This window comes from Pseudorca crassidens, chromosome 15, assembly GCF_039906515.1.
Source record: "Pseudorca crassidens isolate mPseCra1 chromosome 15, mPseCra1.hap1, whole genome shotgun sequence".
Classification (NCBI taxonomy): domain Eukaryota; kingdom Metazoa; phylum Chordata; class Mammalia; order Artiodactyla; family Delphinidae; genus Pseudorca; species Pseudorca crassidens.
Genome location: NC_090310.1, coordinates 75370818 through 75394683, shown reverse-complemented (window position 1 = coordinate 75394683; position 23866 = coordinate 75370818). Strand labels below are relative to the sequence as shown.

Below are 23866 nucleotides of genomic sequence, written 5' to 3'. Positions count from 1 at the left end.
TGAGATTACAGCCTCAGCTTTTGCAAAATATGTCTGCATTTCAAACGAAAATAATTTTTTCTCTATTCAGCTGTGCTTTCTTAGTTCCATAACTTTTTCCCTCCTCCTTCCAGAAGATGGGATACAATTCAAATCCAAATTTCCCTTAAATAGTAATGAATGATAGCTTATATTTCTCAAGTGGTTCCTACAAGCCAGGCACTCTGCTAAGGACTACTTGGGCCTTAGCTCTTCTATTCCCCATAACAACTCAATGAGGAAGTTGTTCTCTCTACTTTATAGATATGGAAAATGAGGCAAGGGGAAGTTAAAGAAACTTTACTAAGGATTCAAAGGCAATATCAATCTGAAGTTATCTGTGGTTCCTAAAGGTTACTCTATTCATCCACCACCCACCCATCATCCATCCACCTACCTACCCAACCATCCACCCAACGTCCATCCACTCACCCACCCACCCACTCACCCACCTACCCACCCATAAATAATTTTTAAGGACCTACCATGAGCCAGACACTGAGCTGTCTGCTAATTAAGAACAGAAATTTAAATACATATGTAGGAATAAAAAATTGTCTTTGTCCTGGAGGAATTCACCACCTAGAGCAATGGTTCTCAACCTTGGGTGCGCAGTACTGGGTGCCTTTGGAGAGCTTTAAAAAAATTTCATTGCCTGGGTCACACTTTGGACCAATTAAATCAGACTCTTTGGGGGTAAGATCTGGACATGAGCATTGAATTTTTTAAAAAACTTCCCAGGAGAGTTCAATGTGCAGACAGGTTTAAAACCAGCCCTGGAGGCTGGTTCTCAAAGTTTGGTCCCTGGACTGGCAACATCAGCGCTGTCTGGGAATTGTTAGAAATGCAAATTCTTGGGCCCCACCACAGACCATTACAGAATCAGAAATGCTGGGGATGGGGCCCTGCAAGCGGTGTGCCAAAAGAACTTCCAAGGTGGTTTTGATGCACAAGAGAATTTGAGACATAAATATACATACTTAAATTATAGAAATATACGTTTACACATATGTAATGCATAGAGAAAGTCTTCCATAACAGGAACACAAAACAGTGGTTACTGCTGGGGAGGGGAGGTGATGACTAAGATTGGGTGGATGTGGCAAAGGGGGATTTGGCCTAATGTTCAAGTTTTTATAAGGATCGTGTATTTATGTATTACCTGGTGACCAGAAATTGGATTGTTTTAAAAAAAAAAAAAAAAAAAGAGGAAAGGGAGGGTGCTGCAGGCAGGGGACACAGCATGTATTAAGGCTGTGAGATGTCATACCACAGGGGGCTCACAGCGGGTAGCACTCATTCCATCACCCTGTCCTATAGTCCTGCAGAGTGCTCTGTCTTCTGTCTTCATTCCTTCCACAAGTATTTCTTTTTTTTTTAATATGGCAAGTATCATTTTTAAAAATTGAAGTATAGTTGATTTACAATGTTTCAGGTGTACAGCAAAGTGATTCATATATATATATTCTTTCTCAGACTCTTTTCCATTATAGATTGTTATAAGATATTGAGTATAGTTCTCTGTGCTATACAGTAGGTCCTTGTTATTTATGTATTTTATATACAGTAGTGTGTATCAGTTAATGCCAAGCTCCTAATTTATCCCCACCCCCTCCCCCTTTGGTAACCATAATTTTGTTTTCTATCGACAACTATTTCTTAAGTACCTACTAGGAGTCATGCCTTGTTCTCAGTGGTCAAGATACGTAGGCATAAAGTGGGCAAGATCTGCCTTCAGAGAACTTACATTCTGGTGGGGAGGCAGACAAACAGCAAGTGAATAAACACATAACTTCCGGCAGAGAGTGGGAATATGAAGAAAATATTAAACAAACCAAATACTGTGGCTGAATGTTCTGTTGGCTCTCCCCTCAAACCTGATCCAGAATCTGGCCTGTTCTCACCACTCCATCACTACCACCCCATCTAGGGCACCTTGGCCTCTCACTTGGGTTATTGTAGCGCCTTCGTTGCTACCCGGGCTCCCATTCTGCCCCCACCCGCAGTCCGTTCTCACGTGCAGCCTGAGGGAGCCTGTCAGTCTGTAGACCAGATTGTCCCTCATCCGGCCCCAACCACACCCTCCGCCACGGCCCCCACCTCACTCAGGGCAGAAGCCAGGTCCCTCCAATGGCTCACAAAGTCCAGCATGGTCTGACCCTGGCTATCTCTCTGACCTCAGCTCCCCGTCACTGGCCCCTTGCTCACTGGGCTCCAGCCACACCAGCCTTCCTATTGCTTCTCAGTGCTCTGGAACCGCTGCTGCCTCAGGACCTTTGCATTTGCTATCTTCTCTGCTCCTAAGGCACGTCTTCCCTGTGACCAAGAAGTGCCCGCCCACACCTCCTTCAGGTCTTTATTCAAGTGTTACCTTCCCAGTGACATCATTTCTAGCCACCCTAACAAAGACTGCAACCCCATATCACTGCATTTCGCATCCCACCCTGCTTTCCCCCCTTAGTACATATCACCATCCAGCATGCTATATATTTTGATATATATATATTTTATGTGTGTGTATGTGTGTGTGTGTGTGTATAAAACATGTTATATATCTATTGTTGTCATCAGACTCTTGCCCTGCCAGCACCCTAGGCAGGGCTCCAAGAGGCAGGGTTTTGTGTTGTCTTCCTAGTACTTAAAACAATGACGGGCACGTGTTTGAGTGAACATTTGTTGAATGAATGAATGAATGAATGAAAAAGTGATTACTTTTGATAGGAAAGACCTCTCTGATGAGAACTGAAGGATGAGGGGATGGTCCTGCAGGGATGGGGGGAAGCCTGGTCCAGGCAGAGGAACAGCAAGTGCAAAGGCCCTGATGGCAGAATCACGCTTATGAGTTAGAGCAAAAGAAATAAGGCCAGGGGCTGGGTCCAGTGAGCAGAGGTGATGGGGTAGAGATGAGTCTGAGAGGCTGGCGGGGACAGGCAAGTAGAGCCCACTTGGGGACTTCCCTGGTGGCGCAGTGGTTAAGAATCCACCTGCCAATGCAGGGGACATGGGTTCGAGCCCTGGTCCGGGAAGATCCCACATGCCGTGGAGCTACTAAGCCCGTGCGCCGCAACTACTGAGCCTGTGCTCTAGAGCCCATGAGCCACAACTACTGAGCCCACATGCCACAACTACTGAAGCCCGTGCGCCTAGAGCCCGTGCTCTGCAACAAGAGAAGTCACTGCAATGAGAAGCCCGTGCACCGCCATGAAGCGTAGCCCCTGCTCGTCACAACTAGAGAAAGCCCGAGTGCAGCAACGAAGACCCAGTGCAGCCAAAAATAAATTAAAAAAAAAAAAAGTAGAGGCTACTTGGCCAAGGGGAAGGAATTTAGATCTTACTCTATACTTTTTTAAAACACCAAGTCCTCTCCATATTTTAATTCATTTTATCCTCCCATCAACTCTATGAGGTTGGTGGCATAATTATTCCATTTAACAGAAGAGGCAAATGAGCCCCCAAGAGGTTAGGTCCCTAAACCAGAGACTCACAACTGGTAGGAGGCAGAGCCAGAAATGCAATGGGAGCCACCGGGGGGCTTTTGGGGTCCACGATCCCCTCACCCCAGAACCCCCCAGAGTGTAGGCCTCATGGCTCATGGCTACTGGGGTTCTCCTTGGACCTGGACCCTTGTAGTCACTCAGTAACATTCACTCTGTAACAGAAGTAAGGGCCCAGGAGGAGGGAGACCAGAGGCCAGGCAGGAAGGGCAGCTGAGTCTGGCACTCGAGGCCACAACTAGGGTGGAATGTCTCCTGCAGAGTCCTGGAGCTCACCGCCCATGTCAACAATAAAGAGAAAGAAACGTGTGTGTGTGTGTGTGTGTGTGTGGGGGGGGGGGGGGGAGGGAGGGAGGGAGGGAGGGGGGGAGAGAGAGAGAGAGAGAGAGAGAGAGAGAGAGAGAGAGAGAGAGAGAGAGAGAGGGAGACCTGACCCTGCCAGCCCCCTGCCTGCTCTGAATTTGGAAGCAACCTCTTTCTGCCCCATTGCTCACCCCCAAAGGCTTAGCCTTGGCCTCAGATTGCCCCAGGGCAGTAAAGGGTACAGACAGCTCCAAGTCACAAAAAGGAGACAGACAATGTGTTTGTGGGTGCCACCACTGTGCGGGATGGACATCTGGGGTCTGCAAACTAAGATCTTTGCAGAAAGTGATTATTGACTTTAGACGTGAGGACTCTGGAGCCAGAGTGCCTGGGTCTGATTCCTGGCCCTGCCACAAGTTGTATGACTTTAAGCTGGTTACTCAACTCCCCAAGCCTCAACTTCCACATCCGTGAAATGGGCTCGTAGCCTAATAGGGGTGTAATAATTACATGAGAAACAGTACAGTGTACTGATTAGGAAAACAGACTCTGGAGTCAGACTACTTAGGTTCAAATTCTGGCTGTCGCTTAACTGTCACCTCAGACAAGTTACTTAGCCTCTCTGTGCCTCAGTTTCCTCATCTGTAAAACGAGTGTCCACTTCTTAGAGTTGCAGACACTAAAGAGTTAATACATTTTAATGCCTGACACATAGCAGGTGCCGAGAGTTCGCTTTGATAGTGATGGAGGAGGAGGAGAATTAATTTCAATTTCTATTGCTCTGAATAGTGCCTGGGACAAAGTAGTTGCTCACAAAAAACGAACGACAAGAGGAAGTGACAGACACTCATCTTCTTGACAGCTGCCCCTCAGCTCCTACTAGTGGAAGCCAGGTGGGAACACGGGCCCAGCACTTCTAAAGAATTTGGCATCTCAAGAGAAACTAGAAATCCAGATATTTATGTGAGCTCTCCCAATTTTCACAAGTTCACTTTTATTTAAAGCACAGTATAAACCAAACAAAGACATACCTGAGGGCCAGGCATGGCAGCCAGTTTGCAATCATGGTTTTGAGTTCCCTGTGGCTATCTGATTCAATGGGATAATACGTTTATTTACAATGCCCCCAAGGTGTGCCAGGCGCTTTACATAACATCACCCCATTTGATCCTTGCAGTAAGCATCCTATGAAGTGTCATGATTCTGCCCCCATTTGGCAGGTGAGAAAGTTGAGGCTCAGGAAGGTTAAACAATCTGCCCAAGATCATTTGGCTGGGAAGCAGTGGGGCTGGGAGTCAGCCTGGGATCTTCCTCCCTCGGCAGTCTATGCCTTTTCCTGTCTCTACTGGCTCTGAAATGAAGAGTCTGTAGTTGACTGGTGCCTTCGCTCAGAAGGAAAAGGATGACTGTCTTTGAATAGGGCTCAATAAATTATCTCAAACTCTCAAAGAACCCAGGGTGGCTTACACAGACGCTCCAAAGGACCAGTAGAAACGAGGGTGTTCTGGTCACGGGAGCCCAGACCCTCTTGATGGTATTTTTAGCAGGGCTGTTCCAGCTTCATGACCAGCACACAAGACAGTATTACTGCTATCTTGGTGACGGCAGTAATTATTCCCAAGAGCCTGGAGTTGCTTAAAAGCAAACTCCTTCTGATGTTATATTCAACTAGACTCACGTCTCTTTGGTTTTCCATGACAATTACATAGCACTGTGCCCCCATAAGCTCGCATCAAACACAGACAGTGAAGGAGAGACAGCTGGGAGTTTCGGAACACCAACAGCAAATCCCAAAGCTGCTCAAACAAAGGGTTAAGCCCAATGGTTAAACATAATAGCTTAATGCCTTTTGCTAAGTAACTCTGCGCTCTACCAGGAAGGCTGACAGATCACAAACAGTGCAAACAATAGCTGGAATTGTCTAGTGAAAACTAGTCTGACTGCATTATTTGCCAATAGTTTTTTAAACAGCTTAACTCTCCTCTGCTTCCTTGACTGCAACCCAACCTGAAAGCAAAAGGCAGATGAGTTCTTGTCCCAACGTCAAACCCCCATAAACAAGACGCCTGCTTGGATGTGGCGATGGCAGGAGAGAACTCAGAGGTCCAGCCCCAGAGCCTGCAGGGCATGCCTGGGGCCTGGGCCTGGAATCCACCCAAAACTGACTAGCGTCTATGGAGGTGTCAGCATTTCTTGGAACTGGAGACCGAGACGGGACGTTCAGAACAGGAACGAGCACACTTTTACCTCTAATGACAAAATTGTTAGCAACGCACGCGAAAGTTTTGGTCCAGAGTCAACAATCTAATTGGGTGGGAGGAGAAATTGTCATAACGACAGTACTTGTGAGAGGATGTGTGCCAAAGGCTATCCGTCCCTTACCATATTCCGTGGGGCGAGCGGGGATCACCACAGGGCCCACCAAAACGCACAGCAGGAGGCCTACCTTCTATGTCACTCAGAGTCCAGACATCAGCGTCGGCACAGTTAACCTTCAGTTTACCCGGACGATCGCTGTTTACAGTAAGGCTGGGAGAGATCACTAGTTCTAGCATTTCCTTGTACCTGAAAGAAAACAAAGGGAAATATAATTTATTCATTAATTATGCATGCTTACTAATGATTCCTATTGCTTTCCCTAGGAGTATAAATATTAAAGCTGATTACTTAAACCCAGCCATCTTATAAATTCCACATCATAAAAATTCACTAAACTTTCCATCAAAGGGAAATGAGGAATTGAAATGAAGTGCTTGCTCCCCTCTGGAGAATACACCCACTTGATTAAAACTTTCCCCTCCTTCCCATTGTATTTTGTCATTAGAAAAATTTTATTTGGGTCTCTTTTAAATATCATCTGAACGAGCTGGAGCGAGCCAGGGAGACTTTCTAGTAGAGGAAGGGAGAAACAGGTAGAGAGGGAGAGGATTGGGTTCCTAGAAGCCAGAGGCATGAAGAGAAGGTGGAGTTGACTGTAATTAAGAGAGAATGGACATGGTGTTACACGGTGTCACTTGTACAGATGGACAAGGGTTCAAAAGGTGTCATCGATACTTAAAAAGTCCCTCTAGGCAGCAGAGTCCCACAGCCCAGCACTGCGGTCCCTACCAAGAAAGAACACACTAGCTCCTGAAGTACCCATGACCTTGATAAATGCTATTGTGGGCAGGAGCAGGAAAGAAGAGGGACAAATCTCCTGGGTCATTCTCTTTTTTCATTGAAAACTCTTCCAACTCTTGTGCTATGTCAGTACTTATTCCTCCTAAATTCCTACCCACTGTGGTCAGGGAATGAGGTTTCTTTTTTTAAAAAATTTATATTATTGAAATATAGTTGATTTACAATGTTGTGTCAATTTCTGCTGCACAGCAAAGTGATTCAGTTATACATATATATATATATATATATATATATATACACACACACACACACACACACATTCTTTTTCATATTCTTTTCCATTATGGTTTATCACAGGATACTAAATATACTTTAATATTAATATAATTTAATATTTAATAGACTGTGCTATACAATAGAACCTTGTTGTTTATCCATTCTATGTACAGTACTTTGCATCTGCGAATCCCAAACTCCCAATCCCTCCCTCCCCCATGGCAACCACAAGTCTGTTTTCTATGTCTGTGAGTCTGTTTCTAAAAGATACATGCACCCCAACATTTACTGCAGCACTGTTTACAATAGCCAAGACATAGAAACAACCTAAATGTTCATCAACAGACGAATGGATAAAGAAGATGTGGTACCTATATACAATGGAATACTACTCGGCCATAAAAAAAGAATGAAATAGCACCATTTGCAGCAACATGGATGGACCTAGAGATTATCATTCTAAGTGAAGTAAGTCAGAAAGAGAAAGACAAATATCATATGTCACACATAGGGAGTGAGGTTTCTGGTTAACACGCACAACATCGGACATGGTGATTTTCAAAGGACTAAACTACAACCAATAACAAGTGCCACTGATTCAAGTTGTCCTCAGCAAAAGGTTAAGTCTAATCACTGCAAATCAGTATCTAAGTCACCCTTGGTAGGATATGTTTATCACCAGGCTAACAGAACACAGTGTACCGATTGATGGTGACATGGTTATAAACTCAGATTCCACTGTAAAACGGTTGTGGATTCAAATTCCATTTCAGTACTCAGTACCTTGACCAAGTTACCAAACTGCTCTAAGTCAAAAGTTTTCTCATTCGGATGGTGGGGATTATCAGTATCTCCCTAACAAGGTCATGGTGAAGATGACAAGAGATGAGATCTGTAAGGAAAGGACTTAGCAGGCAGCAACCTAAATGTCCACTCACTACCATAGGAATGAAGAATACAGGCAGAATGGTCACACAGTGGAATACAACACAACAGTGAAAAAGACTGCTCTGGAGCTCCACTCAGCACCATGGACAGACTGCCAAACAAAGTACCAGGCAATGAGACAGAAGGGTACCCAAGGTATGATACCATTTCTGTGAAATTCAAAATATACAAATCAATATTATACACTCTTTAGGGATACAGACATAAGCAATAAAAAGATAACAGTATGTATAAGAATGATAGACACCCATTTCAAGAGAATGGTTAGCTAGGGATCACTGGGGGATGCAATATGGGGAGAGGTACCCTGGGGCTTCAGCTGTGCAACAATGTCGTTCAGAGGTTGACACAAACTCTGGCCCATCTAAATCCAGCTTAGCATCTGTTTTTGTGTGACCCATGAACCAAGAACGGCTTTCACATTTTTAAATGGTTGAACAAAATCCTAAGAAGGATAACATTTCACGGCCTACGAAAATTACGTGGAATTCAAATTTCAGTGTCCATTAGTAAAGTTTTCTCGGAACACAGCCCTGCTTGGTGGTTTACTGTATCATTCGTGGCTACTTTCACGCTGCAACTTCTGAGTAAAGTAATTGCCATGGAGACCTGCAAAGCTGAAAATATTTCATATCTGGCAGAAAAAGTTTGCTACCCCGTTTTTTAGTCTATAAGCAAGGTGGTGGGCGTACTGTGGTCAGAGGGTTACTCTTCATCTCTGTGTGTCTGAAACACTTAATTTTTAACAAAGAAAGAAATCACTTATCTCAGGACTTGCATATAGGAAGTACTTTATATATAGTTTTTAATCAGATGAGAAAATTCCACACAAATCAGCTTCCAGTGTTGAAGTCTTTATGTTAGCTGATGAACATTTGGGTCCTAAGTGTTCCCATGTATACATGGGTTTTCTCTTTCCCCAAATGCCACAAGGCATTCCAGAAAGAGGCCTTGGTATCTCTTTACTTTAATATGTCAAAACATATTGTATGGAGCTTGGCAAACAGCAGACGTTGAACCTATTCTCTGACTGTAGCTGCCAGAAATTTGCATTTTATCCAAACTCACTCCCTTCATCCTTTTGGGTATATGCAAATAACTGAAGGTTCAAAAATAAACAACGTTGTAAAAGATTACATTGGTCTCTAAACATCCAGACACTATGAGTACGGGTATTAAAGGCAGCAAATTGTTAGCTAAATGACCAAATCCGGTTAAAAATAAAATGAATTGTTTTTCCTCCTCCTCAGGGTTTAAAAATATTTGAAGTATTTGCCAATATTTAAAAACAAGGTGATTTCACATAAAAATCTAGAGTTCCAGCTTCTCTTGAAGAATGGAAGCATATTGACAGGTTCCTGCATGGCAACTCTCACCTGGCTGCCCAATCTGGTCAAGGCATATGAGCTCCAGTTCACCACAGTCCCCACCACTCCCTAGTGTCTTACATTTGACCCTCTTTTTCCATTTCCTTGTATTTCCTCCTGGTCTCTACAGGCCTTTGCATTTGAGCCCCATGGATTATGTGTCATCAGACAAGCCTGATGAGGAAATAAACAGCAATGTGACACTTCTGGCCTTAGTCACATAGCTTATGATTTTACTGAGTACTGTTGTCATCCTCAAGAGCAATTAGCACATCGAAATAGCATGTGTTGATGTTATAGCAGAACAAGAAGGTGTCTGTGAGTTTTAACTCTAGGACTGAGTATTGCTATTAAAGCTTTGGTGTCCTGACCTTGCCTAAGGTCCTTGAGGGCCAGGCCAACGTGGAAATCATCCTTATTTCCCTCACGACACCTGATACAGAATCTTGTTCATTCTGTCATCCGATTAACATCCGTCGGAGGATGACAGGAAGGAAGGGATGGAGGAAGACAGGAACTTGGAAGGAGAGAGGGAGAGACGAAATCTATAACTGAGCAATTAGCTTCTTTAAAATTTTTTTTTGAATTCCTATTTATTTTAATTTTACACCCCGCCCTACACAATGCCTCTAATGTATTAAATATGTAAATATGTCCCCTTGTAAATGATGCTATACTGTTTATGTGACATGTGTGTCTGTGTGTGTGTGTGTCTGTGTGTTTGGCAGTGCCGTGAGGCATGTGGGATCTTAGTTCCCTGACCAGGGATTGAACCTGTGCCCCCTGTATTGGAAGTGCAGAGTCTTAACCACTGGACAGCCAGGGAAGTCCTGTGACATGTGTTTTAGTTTACATGAATAGTGTTATGCATGAGACCTCATTCTGTTCATGGGGATTTTTTCCCCAGTCTGCACCGTGATTTTATAATGTGTATAGATTGCCGGATGGTTGTTCAGCTTGTAGCTAGAATTCCATACTGCATACCCACTCTGTTGTGTTTATGCATTGCCCTGGTGATGAACATCTAGGATGCCTTCATCTCTCAGCTACCATAAACAATGCTGCAATGAATATTTTCATTAAAAAAATACACATATATATGTAATGTGTACCTATATGTGTGTGCCTACACACACACATACACATTCTTAAAACGTATAAATATTTGAGGAGGATTTCTGTGTCATTGGGTATATGTGAACTGAACTCGACCAAGTACTAGCAGACTGTTCTTTACAATTCCTGTGCTAACCCAGATTCCCACCAGAAGTGCATAAGCGTTCTAATTTCATAAATTCGTGCTAACACTTGGCATTGTCCAGCCTTCTAATTTTTGCCAAACTGTTGGATGGAAAGCAATTATCTCATAGTTGTTTTAATTTTCCTTTCTATGATTACTAGAGAGTTTGAGCATATATTCACATAATTGTGGGCCACAAGAGTTTCTAGGAACTGTCTATTCATATCTTTTATCCTTGCCCATTTTTCTACTGCCTTTTCTTTTCCCCCTTTTTTGTTGATTTGCTCTATAGACTGCCTTGTAGAGTCTAGGTATTAGTCCATTGTTGGTTTTATTTATTTATTTTTTTCTTTTTGCTGACAAAGCAAAAGACTTTATTGGAAATGGGCGCCCGGTCAGGGAGCAGTGGGGTAAGGGAACGCAGGAGAACTGCTCTCCATTGTTGGTTTTAGATGTTGTAAATTTCTTTTCTTAACCTTTCACCTGTCTGTTTTTTAAAATATATAGTGTCTTGTAGAACAACAACAACAAAATCTTATATATTTACCCAATAATGAATGTTTTCCCTAGGCGTAGAAATGATTTCCCTAATCCCTGGATATTAAAATTTGTCTACGTTTAAAACTATTGACTTGGAATTTTACCTTTTATAGTTAAACCTTTAATTAATCTGGAGTTTTCCTTTTAACATGGATTAAATTTGCATTTTCTTCCAATATTGGAGAAAATGAAAATAAGCCAGTTTTCCTAATTTGTATTAAACTCTCCAATCAAATTCACCTCCCAGTTATGATGGAACTGTTTCTATTTTTGGTTCAATCTCACTATCACAATGAAAAATAAAATCTACAAAACATTGTTTTAAGGCCTTGCAGGGCAACCAAGGTAGGACTTGAGGGCCCAGGATCCCAGAGAGATGTGAGACACGTACTGAATTAAGTCTGACCTCTACTACTTTTCACCTCAAGACATTTGCCGATTTATAAGCACAGAAGAAAAAAGAAGGAGCTTTGAGTTTTCCAGTCTCACTGAGTTGGGGAGACAAAAATTGGACTTCAGGATACTAAGGCAGCTAGGACCCAAGGAGCTAAGATCCTAGAGATATGAGAACCACAGGGAAGTTAGCCTGACATTGTTGACAGTCATTACCCTTGAGGCGTTTGCTGAAACCTAAGCTGGGTGGGGTAAGAGTCAAAGAAGTCAAGCAGAAAGGGGTGGCTAAGAAGGCAAGAGACGAAGCAGAGCTTTTGGCAATCTCCCAGTACTAGGGAGACAAAATTGGAGTTCATGGCCCATCAAGGATAAGAATCCTCGGGAGGACCCTGGTGGTGCAGCGGTTAAGGCTCCATGCTCCCAGTGCAGGGGGCCCGGGTTTGATCCCTGGTCAGGGAACTAGATACCACATGCATGCCACAGCTAAGAGTTTGCATGCCACAACTAAGGAGCCGGCTAGCCACAACTAAGGAGTTGCCTGCCGCAACTAAGACTCGGCACAACCAAATAAATAAATAAGTGAAACATTTTCCCAGCAATCAATGAAAGAAATGTTAAAAATTTATTAAAAAAAAAAAGGATGAGAATCCTTGGTAAACACACCAGGCTTTTTAATGAGACCCCTGAAAGGTCATTCCCTTGGAGTAAAGACCAACCAAATAGATCCTGTCTTGAATCATTTTAATCCCTTATTGGATCAAAGCGATTTACCTCTACTATCACCACCTGCCAGAAGAGCAACTTTTCTTCTGGGGAAGATGTCATCTTCCAGAGTTTCCACAATTTTTCATACACAATGTTTAGCATGTAATAAAAAATTACCAGGCACGCAAGGAGACAAAGCCAAACAATCAAAAACCAAGACAAAAAAACCTAATTCATATATAAGAGTCAGATATTAGTGTAACTAAACACGGACTTCCCAGCAACCTTGATAATATGATCAAGAAAAGAGATTTACAATGGACAATGCTACTAGAATCCTTAAGAAAAATCAAATGGAAATTCTAAACCTGAAAAATACAATAACTGAAATTCAGAACTCAATAGAGCAGTTGAACCACAGATTGGATATAGCAGAAGAAAAGAATGAACTTGAAGATAAGTCAGTAGACACATCTCAGAAAGAAGTTTGGAAAACAGGTTTTATAAAAAGCATAAAGGAAACATGGGACACGGAGAAAAGGTCTAACATACATGTAATAGGGGCCACAGAGGAGAGGAGAAAGAGAACAACTTAGAAGCAATATTTAATGAAAACTGACAGAAAACCTTCCAAGACTGATGAAAGACATCAAGTCAAAGGAATCAAGAAGCTCTGTGAATCAGAAGCAGGATAAGTACAGAGAAAAATACTCCTGGGCATATCATAGTCAAACTATACATATGTGAGAATATATTAATATATTCAGCCAGAGGGTAAATAAGACAAATCTTTAAAGAAGGACTAATAAGACTTCTCAACAGAAATGATGGAAACTAGAAAACAATGTAATTTCACCTGCCAAGGTAGAATCCTATGTCAGCAAAAAAATCCTTCAAAAATGAAGACAAAAATGAAATAAACTAAAATTAAGATTATTTGCCACTTTGTAGCAAATAGACTTGCACTACAAAAGAATACTCTGGAAGCATGAAAATTCAGCAAGGGATGGAGAGTAACATAAAAGGGTAAATTCAAGAGTAGGAGAGGACTAAATGAACTTAACATGTTCTAAGGACATTGCATTTTCCTTGAGGTGGTTACCAGTACTAATTTATAGTGAACTTTTTAAGATTTATCAAGGACGCAGTCTATAATCTTTAGGGTAACTGCTTAGAGAATAAAAATAATAAATGTATGCCAACAAGCTAATGGAGAAGAAAATGGAATAATAAAAATACTTGATGAATCCAAAGAAGGCAAGAAAGTAGAGAAAAAGAAACAAAGAAGAGATGGAAAAAATAGAAAAAAATGATAGATTTAAACTTAAATTTATCAATAATTACATTTAATGCACTAGGGTCTTTGTTAGGTAACATAAGATCTAAAATTCAAACATACCTAGAGCAGTTCAAATGCACCATCCTTTGGAGGCAAATAAATAAATATCAACAAAGCCAAAACAATAGAAATGTTAGTCCTGGGAATTCCCTGGAGGTCCAGTGGTTAGGCCTCCGTATTCTCACTGCTGAGGGCCCAGGTTCGATCCCTGGTTGGGGAACTAAGATCCCACAAGCTGCGCGGTGCGGCAACAAACAAACAAACCCCAAAAAAGTAGTCCTTAAAATAAATACAATATATTAAAAAAAAAAGTTAGTCCTCACACAGTAAACAGGACCATGAGTTAAGAACCTGACCATTGTTTTTCCTGCTGCCAGCTATAGCTTATGGGTACTGCTATCCTGTAGAAGCAAACCATTAACAACGAAGTACAGCAACATGAATAGTTAAAGACAACTCAGGGAGAAAAATCCTTCCAAAAATTCTAACCATAGCTCCCATTTCCCAAGCACCTATTACGTGCCAGGCAATTTTCCTAATTACTTCTACACTATCTCCTTTAATTCTCTCAACCACCCAGGGAGATATAATTATCAACTTCTATTTCCCAACAGGCCAACTAAACACAGATTTAGGTCTGAGCAAAGCACAGGCATGAAGGAAATGTGGATCATTCCTGTTTGGTGAACTTTTCCTGTTCTGCCTTGAGGATCTAAAAAAAAAAGCTCTGTGGACTTTCCTGGTGGCGCAGTGGTTAAGAATCCGCCTGCCAATGCAGGGAACATGGGTTCGAGCCCTGGTATGGGAAGATCCCACATGCCGTGGAGCAACTAAGCCCATGAGCCACAACTACTGAGACTGTGCTCTAGAGCCCACGAGCCACAACTACTGAGCCCGCGTGCTGCAACTACTGAAGTCTGCACGCCTGGAGCCTGTGCTCTACAAGAGAGGCCACCACAATGAGAAGCCCACACACCATAACGAAGGGTGACGCCCACTCACCACAACTAGAGAGAGCCCGCGAGCAGCAACGAAGACCCAACGCAACTAAAAATAAATAGATAAATAAATAAAAAGCTTGGTAAATTTCAGCACAGGGCAAATTCTGTGTTCTTATTTTATGGGTCATACTGTTTTATTATTGAACTACCTGGGGCAGAAGAGGAGGGGGCGCTGATCTCTTTGGTGTTTTGAGGGCTCTGAAGGTCTTAACCTGGCCCCAATTATAGTGCTCATCTTACAGATGATAGAAATAAAAATAGCTAACACTTCAAGAGCATTTACTCTGGAGCCAGGAGCTCTTTCCATGTATTGGCTCATCTTCATCCTATGAAGTGGGTAGAGATGAGGAGACTGAGGTTCAGAAAGTAAACTGCTAGTTAGTGGTGGAGCCAGGATTCACAACCAGGTGGTCTGCCTCCAGGGTCTGTGCTCTTAACCACAGCTTGCGAGTAAAATTGGGTCAGAACTTGAACCCAGGATCCATCCAGCTCCAACACCCACTAAGCAACCTGGTGGGAGTACCAGCTCTGTCATCTGCTACATGGGTTCAAATCCTACCTTTGTGTCTTATGAGCTTTGTGACTTTGGGCAAGTTGTTTAACTTCTCTGAGCCTCATCCAAAAAAATGGAGAAAATAATAGGACCCTCCCAGGCAGGTTATCCTGCAGATTAAGTCAGAAAAGGCATGAGTGAGCGGGTGTTCAATAAAGGGTAATTACTGACATTATTTGCATTCACACAGACAAAAGTTTGAAACACACAGTTCGTTTTATGTCAGGTCGACACTGGGAAGTGCCGTGAGGACCATCTGGAAACCACTGGTTCCGACTGTGGTCTGATGGGCAGAGTTCAGTTCTCTTGCAGTTTGGGGGGAGACGTCCTTTGCTTTCTCCCCCTCCTCCGCTCCTTACAATTATCTGAAATAGGAGACCAGCTTATTCTCTTTGCAGGGGAAGTTAGAGAGAAATCACACAGTCTTAACAGAGTCTGAGGGGAGGAGAAAGACTCAGCTTCCCTTTCATGAAGGCAGGGAAAGGAAGCAAAGGCGTGGGATTCATTTACAAAAAAATTTTTTTTCCTGTGTTGCACTGTTGCAAAACCCTGATACCCCTGCTGCTTCAGATCCGGGCTAGGAGGAGCGAGAAGAAAGAGGCATCCGAAAGCCCCTACCTTCTGCCTTCTCCTCAGCCTGCTGCTGCCAGCGGCTTGCCATCATTTGTTACCCTTGTCACCACCCCTGTCCCCGGGGATGGAGAAGCTCTGGGGGAGCGTGGGGCTGCTGGGGGAGCCCAAGAGATGACAGCTGGAGGGTGGGGGCTGGGGGCAACTTCAAAGGCTGGGAAGGATCAAAAGCAGATGGAGGGTCCCAGGCGGGTGGGCAGCTCACCTTTCCACACCCGCCCCTGCCGAGTGCACTGCTACCTTGGCTGGGAACAGTGGCCCTGCCTGCTGGATGGAGAGGACAGATGGCCAGTCGACCAAGGGGCCCTTAGAGAGGGCCAACTCCCAGCATCTTTCAAGGACTTAGAAATCCAAACCTGCCGACAGCAATCACAGGCTTCTGGACAGACAACAGCTGTGGCCCAAACCTGGACGTTTCTGGCCGCCTACACCCCATTTGAGTTCATTCAAAATACATCTGCTAATCGTGAACTGGCTCTAGCCCCCGTCTCCCCTATCGCGGGTGCGGGGTGGAGGGCCCCACTGCTCGCACCAAAAGCCCAGGATCATCCTCCCTCCTCCCTCTCCTTCAGCTCTCACATCCAATCCATCACCGGGTGTTGTCAAGTTCATCTCCTAAACATCCACGGAACCCGTGAACCCTCCACCCCACGGCCATTGCCCAGGGCCAAGCCGCCACGCTCTCTGCCCTGGACAACTACCACGGCCGCTGTACCTGTCTCCCTGGGGCCATTCTGGCCTCCCTCCAGCTTGTTCTTTGTATACCAGCCAGAGGGACTTCTGACAACATAAATCTGAACATGTCCCTGCCCCCTTCACCTCATCCTTGCTTATAACCTCTGATTGTTCTAAGAACAAAGCGAAGACTTCTGAACACAGCTTTGATCCGGCTTCCCTTCACTCACTGTCTCGTTCCAGGGCGCTGGCCTTCCTCTCACTCCACACTCCCTGTCACGAGGCCTTTGCACATGCTGTTCTCTCTGCCTGGAATACCATTCCCTCCTGCTCGCCCTTCAGAGGTCTCAGCTCTAGCATGACTTCCCCAGGCCCTTCCTGAATGGGGCCCCTTCTCCCACGGCACCTTCCGCAAACCCATGCCCCTCTCTTTCACACGCCAGTCACTATAACAGTTTTTAGACATGTTTATACATTATTTGATGTCCATCTGTCTTCCCAACCAGACTGTAACCTCCCTGATGGCAGGGATTTTATTTTGTCCACCACTACATTCCCAAAATCTCCTGCAGCGCCTGGTTCTTGATAACTATTTAGTAAATATTTGTTGTATGGTGGATGAATGTGCTATATGAATAAATGTACTTATTCAACCAATATTTACTGACAGCCTGTTATATGTTCCAAACACTGTGCCGGTCACTGCCATTGTCACCACCCTGGATGGGACACTTATTTATAGTACATGCCTGGCCCCTCCAGGAAAGGAGTTTGAGAACCCTCGTTTACTCTTCCTTCCAGCATTAGCACTGTATGTAGGACATGATCAGAAGTACATGGATGTTGGATGCTACTGTCCCCTAGGCCATCCCAGAAGGGAGAAGTGGTCCAAGAGCTCCTGGCCACATGATACAGGTGTTTGTCAATTATGGTTATTATACTATTAAGTTCTGCCTGGCTATCATGCCCTTGGTTTTCCTGCTCCCCCACCCCCTTAGTTTTATTTTTTCCCCCAGCTTTATTGAGATATAACTGACATATTTTGCAAGTTTAAGGCATACAATGAGATGATTTGATACATGTATACATTGCAAAGGGATTCTGGTAGCCCTGCTTTGAGCTCAGAAAGCAGGAAGAGAAAGCAGAAATGTCCAGAGTCACAGCATGGTGGAGAAAGTCATCGCCTAAGGAAGAGCATGGAGGGAGCAGCGGGTTCCTGGCATTTTGGCCTGGTGGGTCTCACGGCAATAGCATCTTTTCTTTCTTTGGGGTAACTGCCTCTCCCCCACTCTCTGTCCACGTGGCTTGGGTGGGGCTGACCGACCAACAGGCCCCATCCCTCTGTCTAGTGACTGGCTCACGGGTGGTGGTCACATGATTCAACGGAGCCCAATGAGAGGCCTGGGATTAACTGCTGGAGAAGAGACGCTCTTTCCCACGGGACATGAACCTTGCAAGGTGTCTATTTTACTGGCAGTGCAAGTCCACAGACCACCTTTGAGTAGCCAGTCTTAGAAGACTGTGATCCCCATTCTGATACTTGTACAGCGCATCTTTGGTGTTCAGTGTGAAACTTAGAGTACGAATAAACTGCAGACAGTGAAATTCAGGGGCTGCTGTCACCATGGACGACTTCAGCATCTAGGGGGAAGGATGCCACACGCTGACTGGTACAGTCACAAGCCCCTCCTCCTGTCCACATCTCCATCCTCCACCCTGTCCCCTTACAGTGGGGAAGATGTTACTTAAACGAAGTTGTGGGGTTAGGCTGGGATACATAGGGAACCATCTCCCCAGATGAATGAGGTACTTTCAGTCTCCTCTCCAAAGGCTATGAAGAAGGCAGATAAATAAAGTAGGGACACAGTTGACGCTAAATTCATTCACGGATTCGTTCATTGAGTCAGGCTGCCAATCATTTAGAATCACTGACTCTATGCATATGACACACCGAAAAAGTGAAGCTGTTACTCATTCACTAATTTATTTCACTTTTTGTTTGAAGACCAGGGACTGTTCCAGGCACTGAGGATACAGTGTCGAATCAGCCACACAAGTTCCCTGCTCTCATGAAGTTGACACTCTAGACTGGGATTTGCTCTCCAGTCTTAGGTGGCATTCATCAATGGGTGACCCCAGATGGCTGGGTTAGATCTCCCAGTCACAGAGATGTGTCTCCTCCTGCTGAGAAAATAGCTCTATTACCTGTATTGCACTTTCTTATGATACAATTTTAATGACCCAGGTAATGTCTCAATAAATTTTAGAATTTTAGATAAAATTATAGTCACCTTTGGTCACTATCTCCTATCAGCTGTATCCACAATTACTAACACAATGAATAGCTTTGCAGACCTTCTTCTAGTCATAAACACACAAAACACCCACATATATCCTTAAAGTACACAGTATATTGTTTTAGGAATGTATTTTATGAATGTGTTTTTATCAATGTCATTGACCTGAACATCCTGTTCTAGGACATGTTTTGCTCTAATAAGAAAATGTCTCGTTGTTCATCCATTTCATGACACGGAGATCTAGCTTCTTCTTTTTAGCTGCTGCATAGGATTCCCAGGGCTCTGGGCCAGTCCTCAGTTCTCCCAAGTTTGGTTGTAACTGCCTGGGATGGGTCTTCTCGGGTGCACATGCATGTAGTTCTCTAGGGGTGACACCCAAAGTAAAACTGCTGGGTCTGCCTTTAAAATTGTAAAGGACAGTGGCAAATTGCCTTGGAGTGTCTGACCTAATTTATATTCCCAACGGCCACACCCGGTCCTCCCACCTTGTATGTTTCCGTTCCCTCATCTGAAAGCCTTTATCCAAAACTCTCTTAGGAAGACAGAGCAGTGTTTTGAATACAGGTGTGGCCCGCACAGCAGCCCACTGCTCAGCACCGGCTTTCAGCCAAGCAGATGAAGTTCTTATGTCAGAAAGAAAAGTTTTATGTCTTACGTCAGAAAGGAAAACCAGCCTGGGTCTTGAATCTTAGCCCCAGGCTAAGCTCTCTCTTTCAGGTCTGATAAATTCTCTTGCAGGTGAACTTGGTGCAGAATAAAAACCGTCAATGGGAGAGCTTTACTATGCTTCCCTCAGCCCTGATCGCGTGTAAGACAAGGGCCCATTGTTTTGAAGAATCCAGTTTTGCTTTTTATTTTGAGATCATTGCAGAGTCATAATAAGTTGTAAAAAATATACAGAGAAATCCTGGATACCCTTCATTCAAATCCCTCCCCCCGGCCCCACGATTCTATCTTCCGTAACCGCAGTACAGTATCAAAACCAGGATATTGACATTGGTGCAGTGTGTCTGTATCTCTGTGTCATCTTACCTCATCTGCAGATTCATGTAACCACCACTGCAATCAGGAGAGAACTATTCCATCACCACAAAGGTCTCCCTTGTGTTACCCCTTCAGAAGCACCTCCACCCTAATCCCTCCAGCACCCCTAACCCCTGGCAATCACTAATCCTTTCTCCATCTCGAAAATGTCGCTTTAAGGATATTATATAAATGGAACCTACAGTATATGACCTCCTAAGATCGGCTGAAGTTCACATGACTCAAGTTCAGATGCTTGCGTTTTCCAGTATTCACTAAACCCACAAGAGGCAACCTTCAAAAAAGCACCCAATGTGTGCGGTGATAACCGAGATGGGACCACACACATTCCGCTGATTTCAGGTTGGGTTCAGCACAGCTCTGGAGCAAAACGCAGAACTTTATAGAATATTTCTCACGCAGAGCCAGAAAAAAAAAACCCAACCAACAAAACAAGGCGCAAAGCAGAACACCAGGGGACTCTTACTGTAAGGGAAGGCCTGCCCTTGCCAGGGATGGCTGCAGAACATCAAGTGCTCGGAGGCCACGGGGAGCCGCAGGACCTCCCCAACAGGCAAGCAAGCAGCGGCCGGCAGAAGGCAGCGTTTCTCGAATCGCGAAGGCATTTTGCTCTGAGTCCAGTCCCAGCCCTCAGCAGACACGACACCGACACTGCTGCCCATCGCTGTTCTCTCCTAACTCACCCAACCACAGTCCACCGCAAGGGCCGGATCCATTTGAAGCCATGGAGAAACTGGTTCTGAGGCTACAGAGCAAGGACATTTCAATGCGAATGCAGGGGTATGGTTTGCAGAAAGATACTGGAAAAACGGGAAAAGAAACAAAACTAAAAATGAAATACTAGAATACTTTCATCCTACCCAAATCCTTAGTTGTGCCCCTATGGAGCACTGACCACTACAAAACTGAAAAACACTAATTCTCATGCAGTGAATGCTGTCTAGGAACCAGGCACTGTTGTTGTTGTTTTTTTGGCTCCACCACACAGCATGCAGGATCAGACCCCCGACCGGGGATCAAACCCACGCTCCCTGCAGTGGAAGCATGGAGTCTTAACCACTGGACCACCAGGGAAGTCCCACCAGGCACTGTTTTGGTTTTTTTTAAATTAATTAATTAATTAATTTTGGGGGGGCTGCGTTGGGTTTTCATTGCTGTGCGCGGGCTTCTCTTGTTGTGGTGCACGGGCTCTAGGTGCGCGGGCTCAGTAGTTGTGGCTTGTGGGGCTCTGGAGCGCAGGCTCAGTAGTTGTGGCGCACGGGCTTAGTTGCTCCGCGGCATGTGGGATCTTCTTGGACCAGGGCGCGAACCCATGTCCCCTGCATTGGCAGGTGGATTCTTAACCACTGCGCCACCAGGGAAATCCCCAGGCACTGTTTTAAGCACTTTTTCAGGTTTGAGCTCATGTTATCTTCCCAATAGCCCCTATGAGATTGGCTGAACTTAGGTACCATCTTATAGATAAGGAAAGCAAGGACAAGAAGTTTAAGTCACTTGTCTAGAATCAACTACAAGTAGCAGAGATGGATTTAAAGCCAGGATGTCTGATTCTGAATGTTGCACTCTCTCGCCATCTGCCACATCGGCAGCAGATGTCTTAAAATTAATCTTCCCTAATAATGGATCTCCTCTAATTACATCATTACCCCGAAACTGAATGGGCCATGCAGTGACTCATGAGTTCTTAAATGGTTTTCTTCTTGTTTTGAGGTTAGTTCAATTTTATGCAATTTCATATAGTTAGGGGGTTTTTTTCCTCCTTTTTTGGTAAGATGGTTTCATGGTAAGGGCTAGAACTTATTTTAATGAAAAATCTGAATCACACGCCGAAGCAGACAGGATGGTAAAATGAATCACTGAGCGCCACGCAGATTCAACGGTTTTCAAGATTTTGCCATACGTGTCTCTTCAAAGCTTTTTGGTTTTGTCTTGTTTTGCTTTTTGGTGAAATCTTTAAACGAATTCTTGAAGTCTTCTCTCTCCACCGTACTTCATTTAAAAATACAGACACTTTCTATTATCACACCTAACGAAAGTCACAAGGCTTCCTGGTGCCGTCTTGAACATAGTTCATCTTCAACCTTCCCAGTTATCTCCACGTGCCCTTAGTTGGTTTATAAAATTCGGGATCTAAACAAAGGCCACACATCACATTTGTTTATTGTGTCTCTTACATTTATTTAAGCTAGAATAGCCTCCCCCCCACCTTTTTTTTTAACAGACTATTGACATGTTGGAGAAGTAGGTTAGTTGTCTTGTAGACTATCTCATGTTCTGGATTTTTCCGTTTGCTTCCTCATGGTGTTGTTAACTTATTTCTATTTCTACCACATTTCCCATGATTTTGCTTTAAAATGAGATTAGGTTTGGATTAATTGGGTGGGGAAACAATGCTTCAGAGTGGCTGAGTTCTCCCCATCGCATCACATCAGAGGGGGCACGATGTCCAGGTGTCCCCCTTCTGGTGATGCTAGTAAGGGTCAGCTGGCCTGGCTGGCAACACCCTGCCTCCTCCATCACCAAGTTCCCCGCAAACCTTTCATCTAACGTTTCATCCACTGATGCTCATGGCCTGAATCAATTATTTCATCAGGGGTTTGGAAATTTTCTTTAAACTTTTAATTTTATATTGGAGTATAGCCGATTAACAATGTTGTGATAGTTTCAGGTGCACAGCAAAGGGACTCAGCCATACATATACATGTATCTATCCATCCTCCCCCAAACTCCCCTCCCATCTAGGCTGCCACATAACATTAAGCAGAGTTCCCTGTGCGATACAGTAGGTCGATATCATACGGTATTTCTCTTTCTCTGTTTGACTTACTTCACTCAGTATGACAATCTCTAGGTCCATCCATGTTGCTGCAAATGGCATTATTTCACTCTTTTTAATGGCTGAGTAATATTCCATTGTATATATTGGAAATTTAAAAAATTATATTTTGAATGAAGAGAATGACCCGAGAGTATTACAATCATATGAATACATTTGTGTAGCGTCTACATTCTTGCAAATCTCTGCCACAAACCTTTCTTCACTGCCCTGTCCCATCCAGCCTGTGAGCTGGGCAGAGCCAGCAGGAACCCAGAACAGTGGGGTGACTAAGCAGACCCCCTTGGGTGCCCGGGTTCAAATCCCAGCTCTGCCACTTACCAGTGGTATGGGATCTTGCTTGACTTCTCTGCCTCAATTTTCTCACCTGTCAAATGGGGATAAATGGTACCACCTGGGTCTACTGTGAGGCTGACTTACTGCTTGTACAGTTCGTAGAACAGAATAGGATACAGAGTAAACTCTTTTCTCTACCCTTCCAAGTAAAGAAACTGAGGCCAACAAGCTAAATAAATGTCCTCAGGTCCCAGAGCTAATGACAGGGAGCTGAAGAGGACACAAATCTCGGTCCATTGCATTCCATTGTGTCAATGGAATGTTCTTCCACATTTTGAAAATAATTGCAAATAATTAGGAAAAACACCTTTTGGGCATAACCAGAGTAATACCTAAATGGCTTAATATAACACCAGATCGACGGCGCCACACCATGTGGGCCCTGAGCACCCCTCCAATTTTAGCTCCTGGAAGTGAGACAGGCTGGGACCTGGACCCTTTGCTGCAGCGCTTGCACCTGGACAAACATCTCCTCCAGCGACAGAGTACAAAGAAACCATAAGGGACTAAAAATAACTGCTCAAATAACTGCACGCATGTGTAGTTGGGGCAAATTATGAACAACAAGATACAAAAAGACCAAAAACCCAACTGCCACTTCTTAGGTGCAGGAACAAAAGCAGGGTACTTGCACACGCACCCTGCACACAGCACCACCAAGGGGGTGGGCAGACCGCCCAAGCCACGCCTCCACCTCGGCGCCTCGACCCACCCCTACCCTCATCCCATTTAAGGGACCAGCTCGTCC

At 44.2% G+C, this 23866-nt stretch overlaps 1 protein-coding gene across 6 annotated transcripts in view; it reads right to left on the bottom strand.

Moving 5' to 3' along the window:
• Positions 1-23866, bottom strand: part of EYA2 (EYA transcriptional coactivator and phosphatase 2) — a 287148-nt gene that overhangs the window by 168395 nt on the left and 94887 nt on the right. For all 6 annotated transcript variants that reach the window (XM_067708330.1, XM_067708331.1, XM_067708333.1 and 3 more), the window contains exon 2: positions 6262-6380. In XM_067708330.1, coding sequence (XP_067564431.1) covers positions 6262-6370 — 109 coding nt within the window. In that variant the 5' untranslated portion in view covers positions 6371-6380. The remainder of the gene's footprint in view (positions 1-6261; positions 6381-23866) is intronic.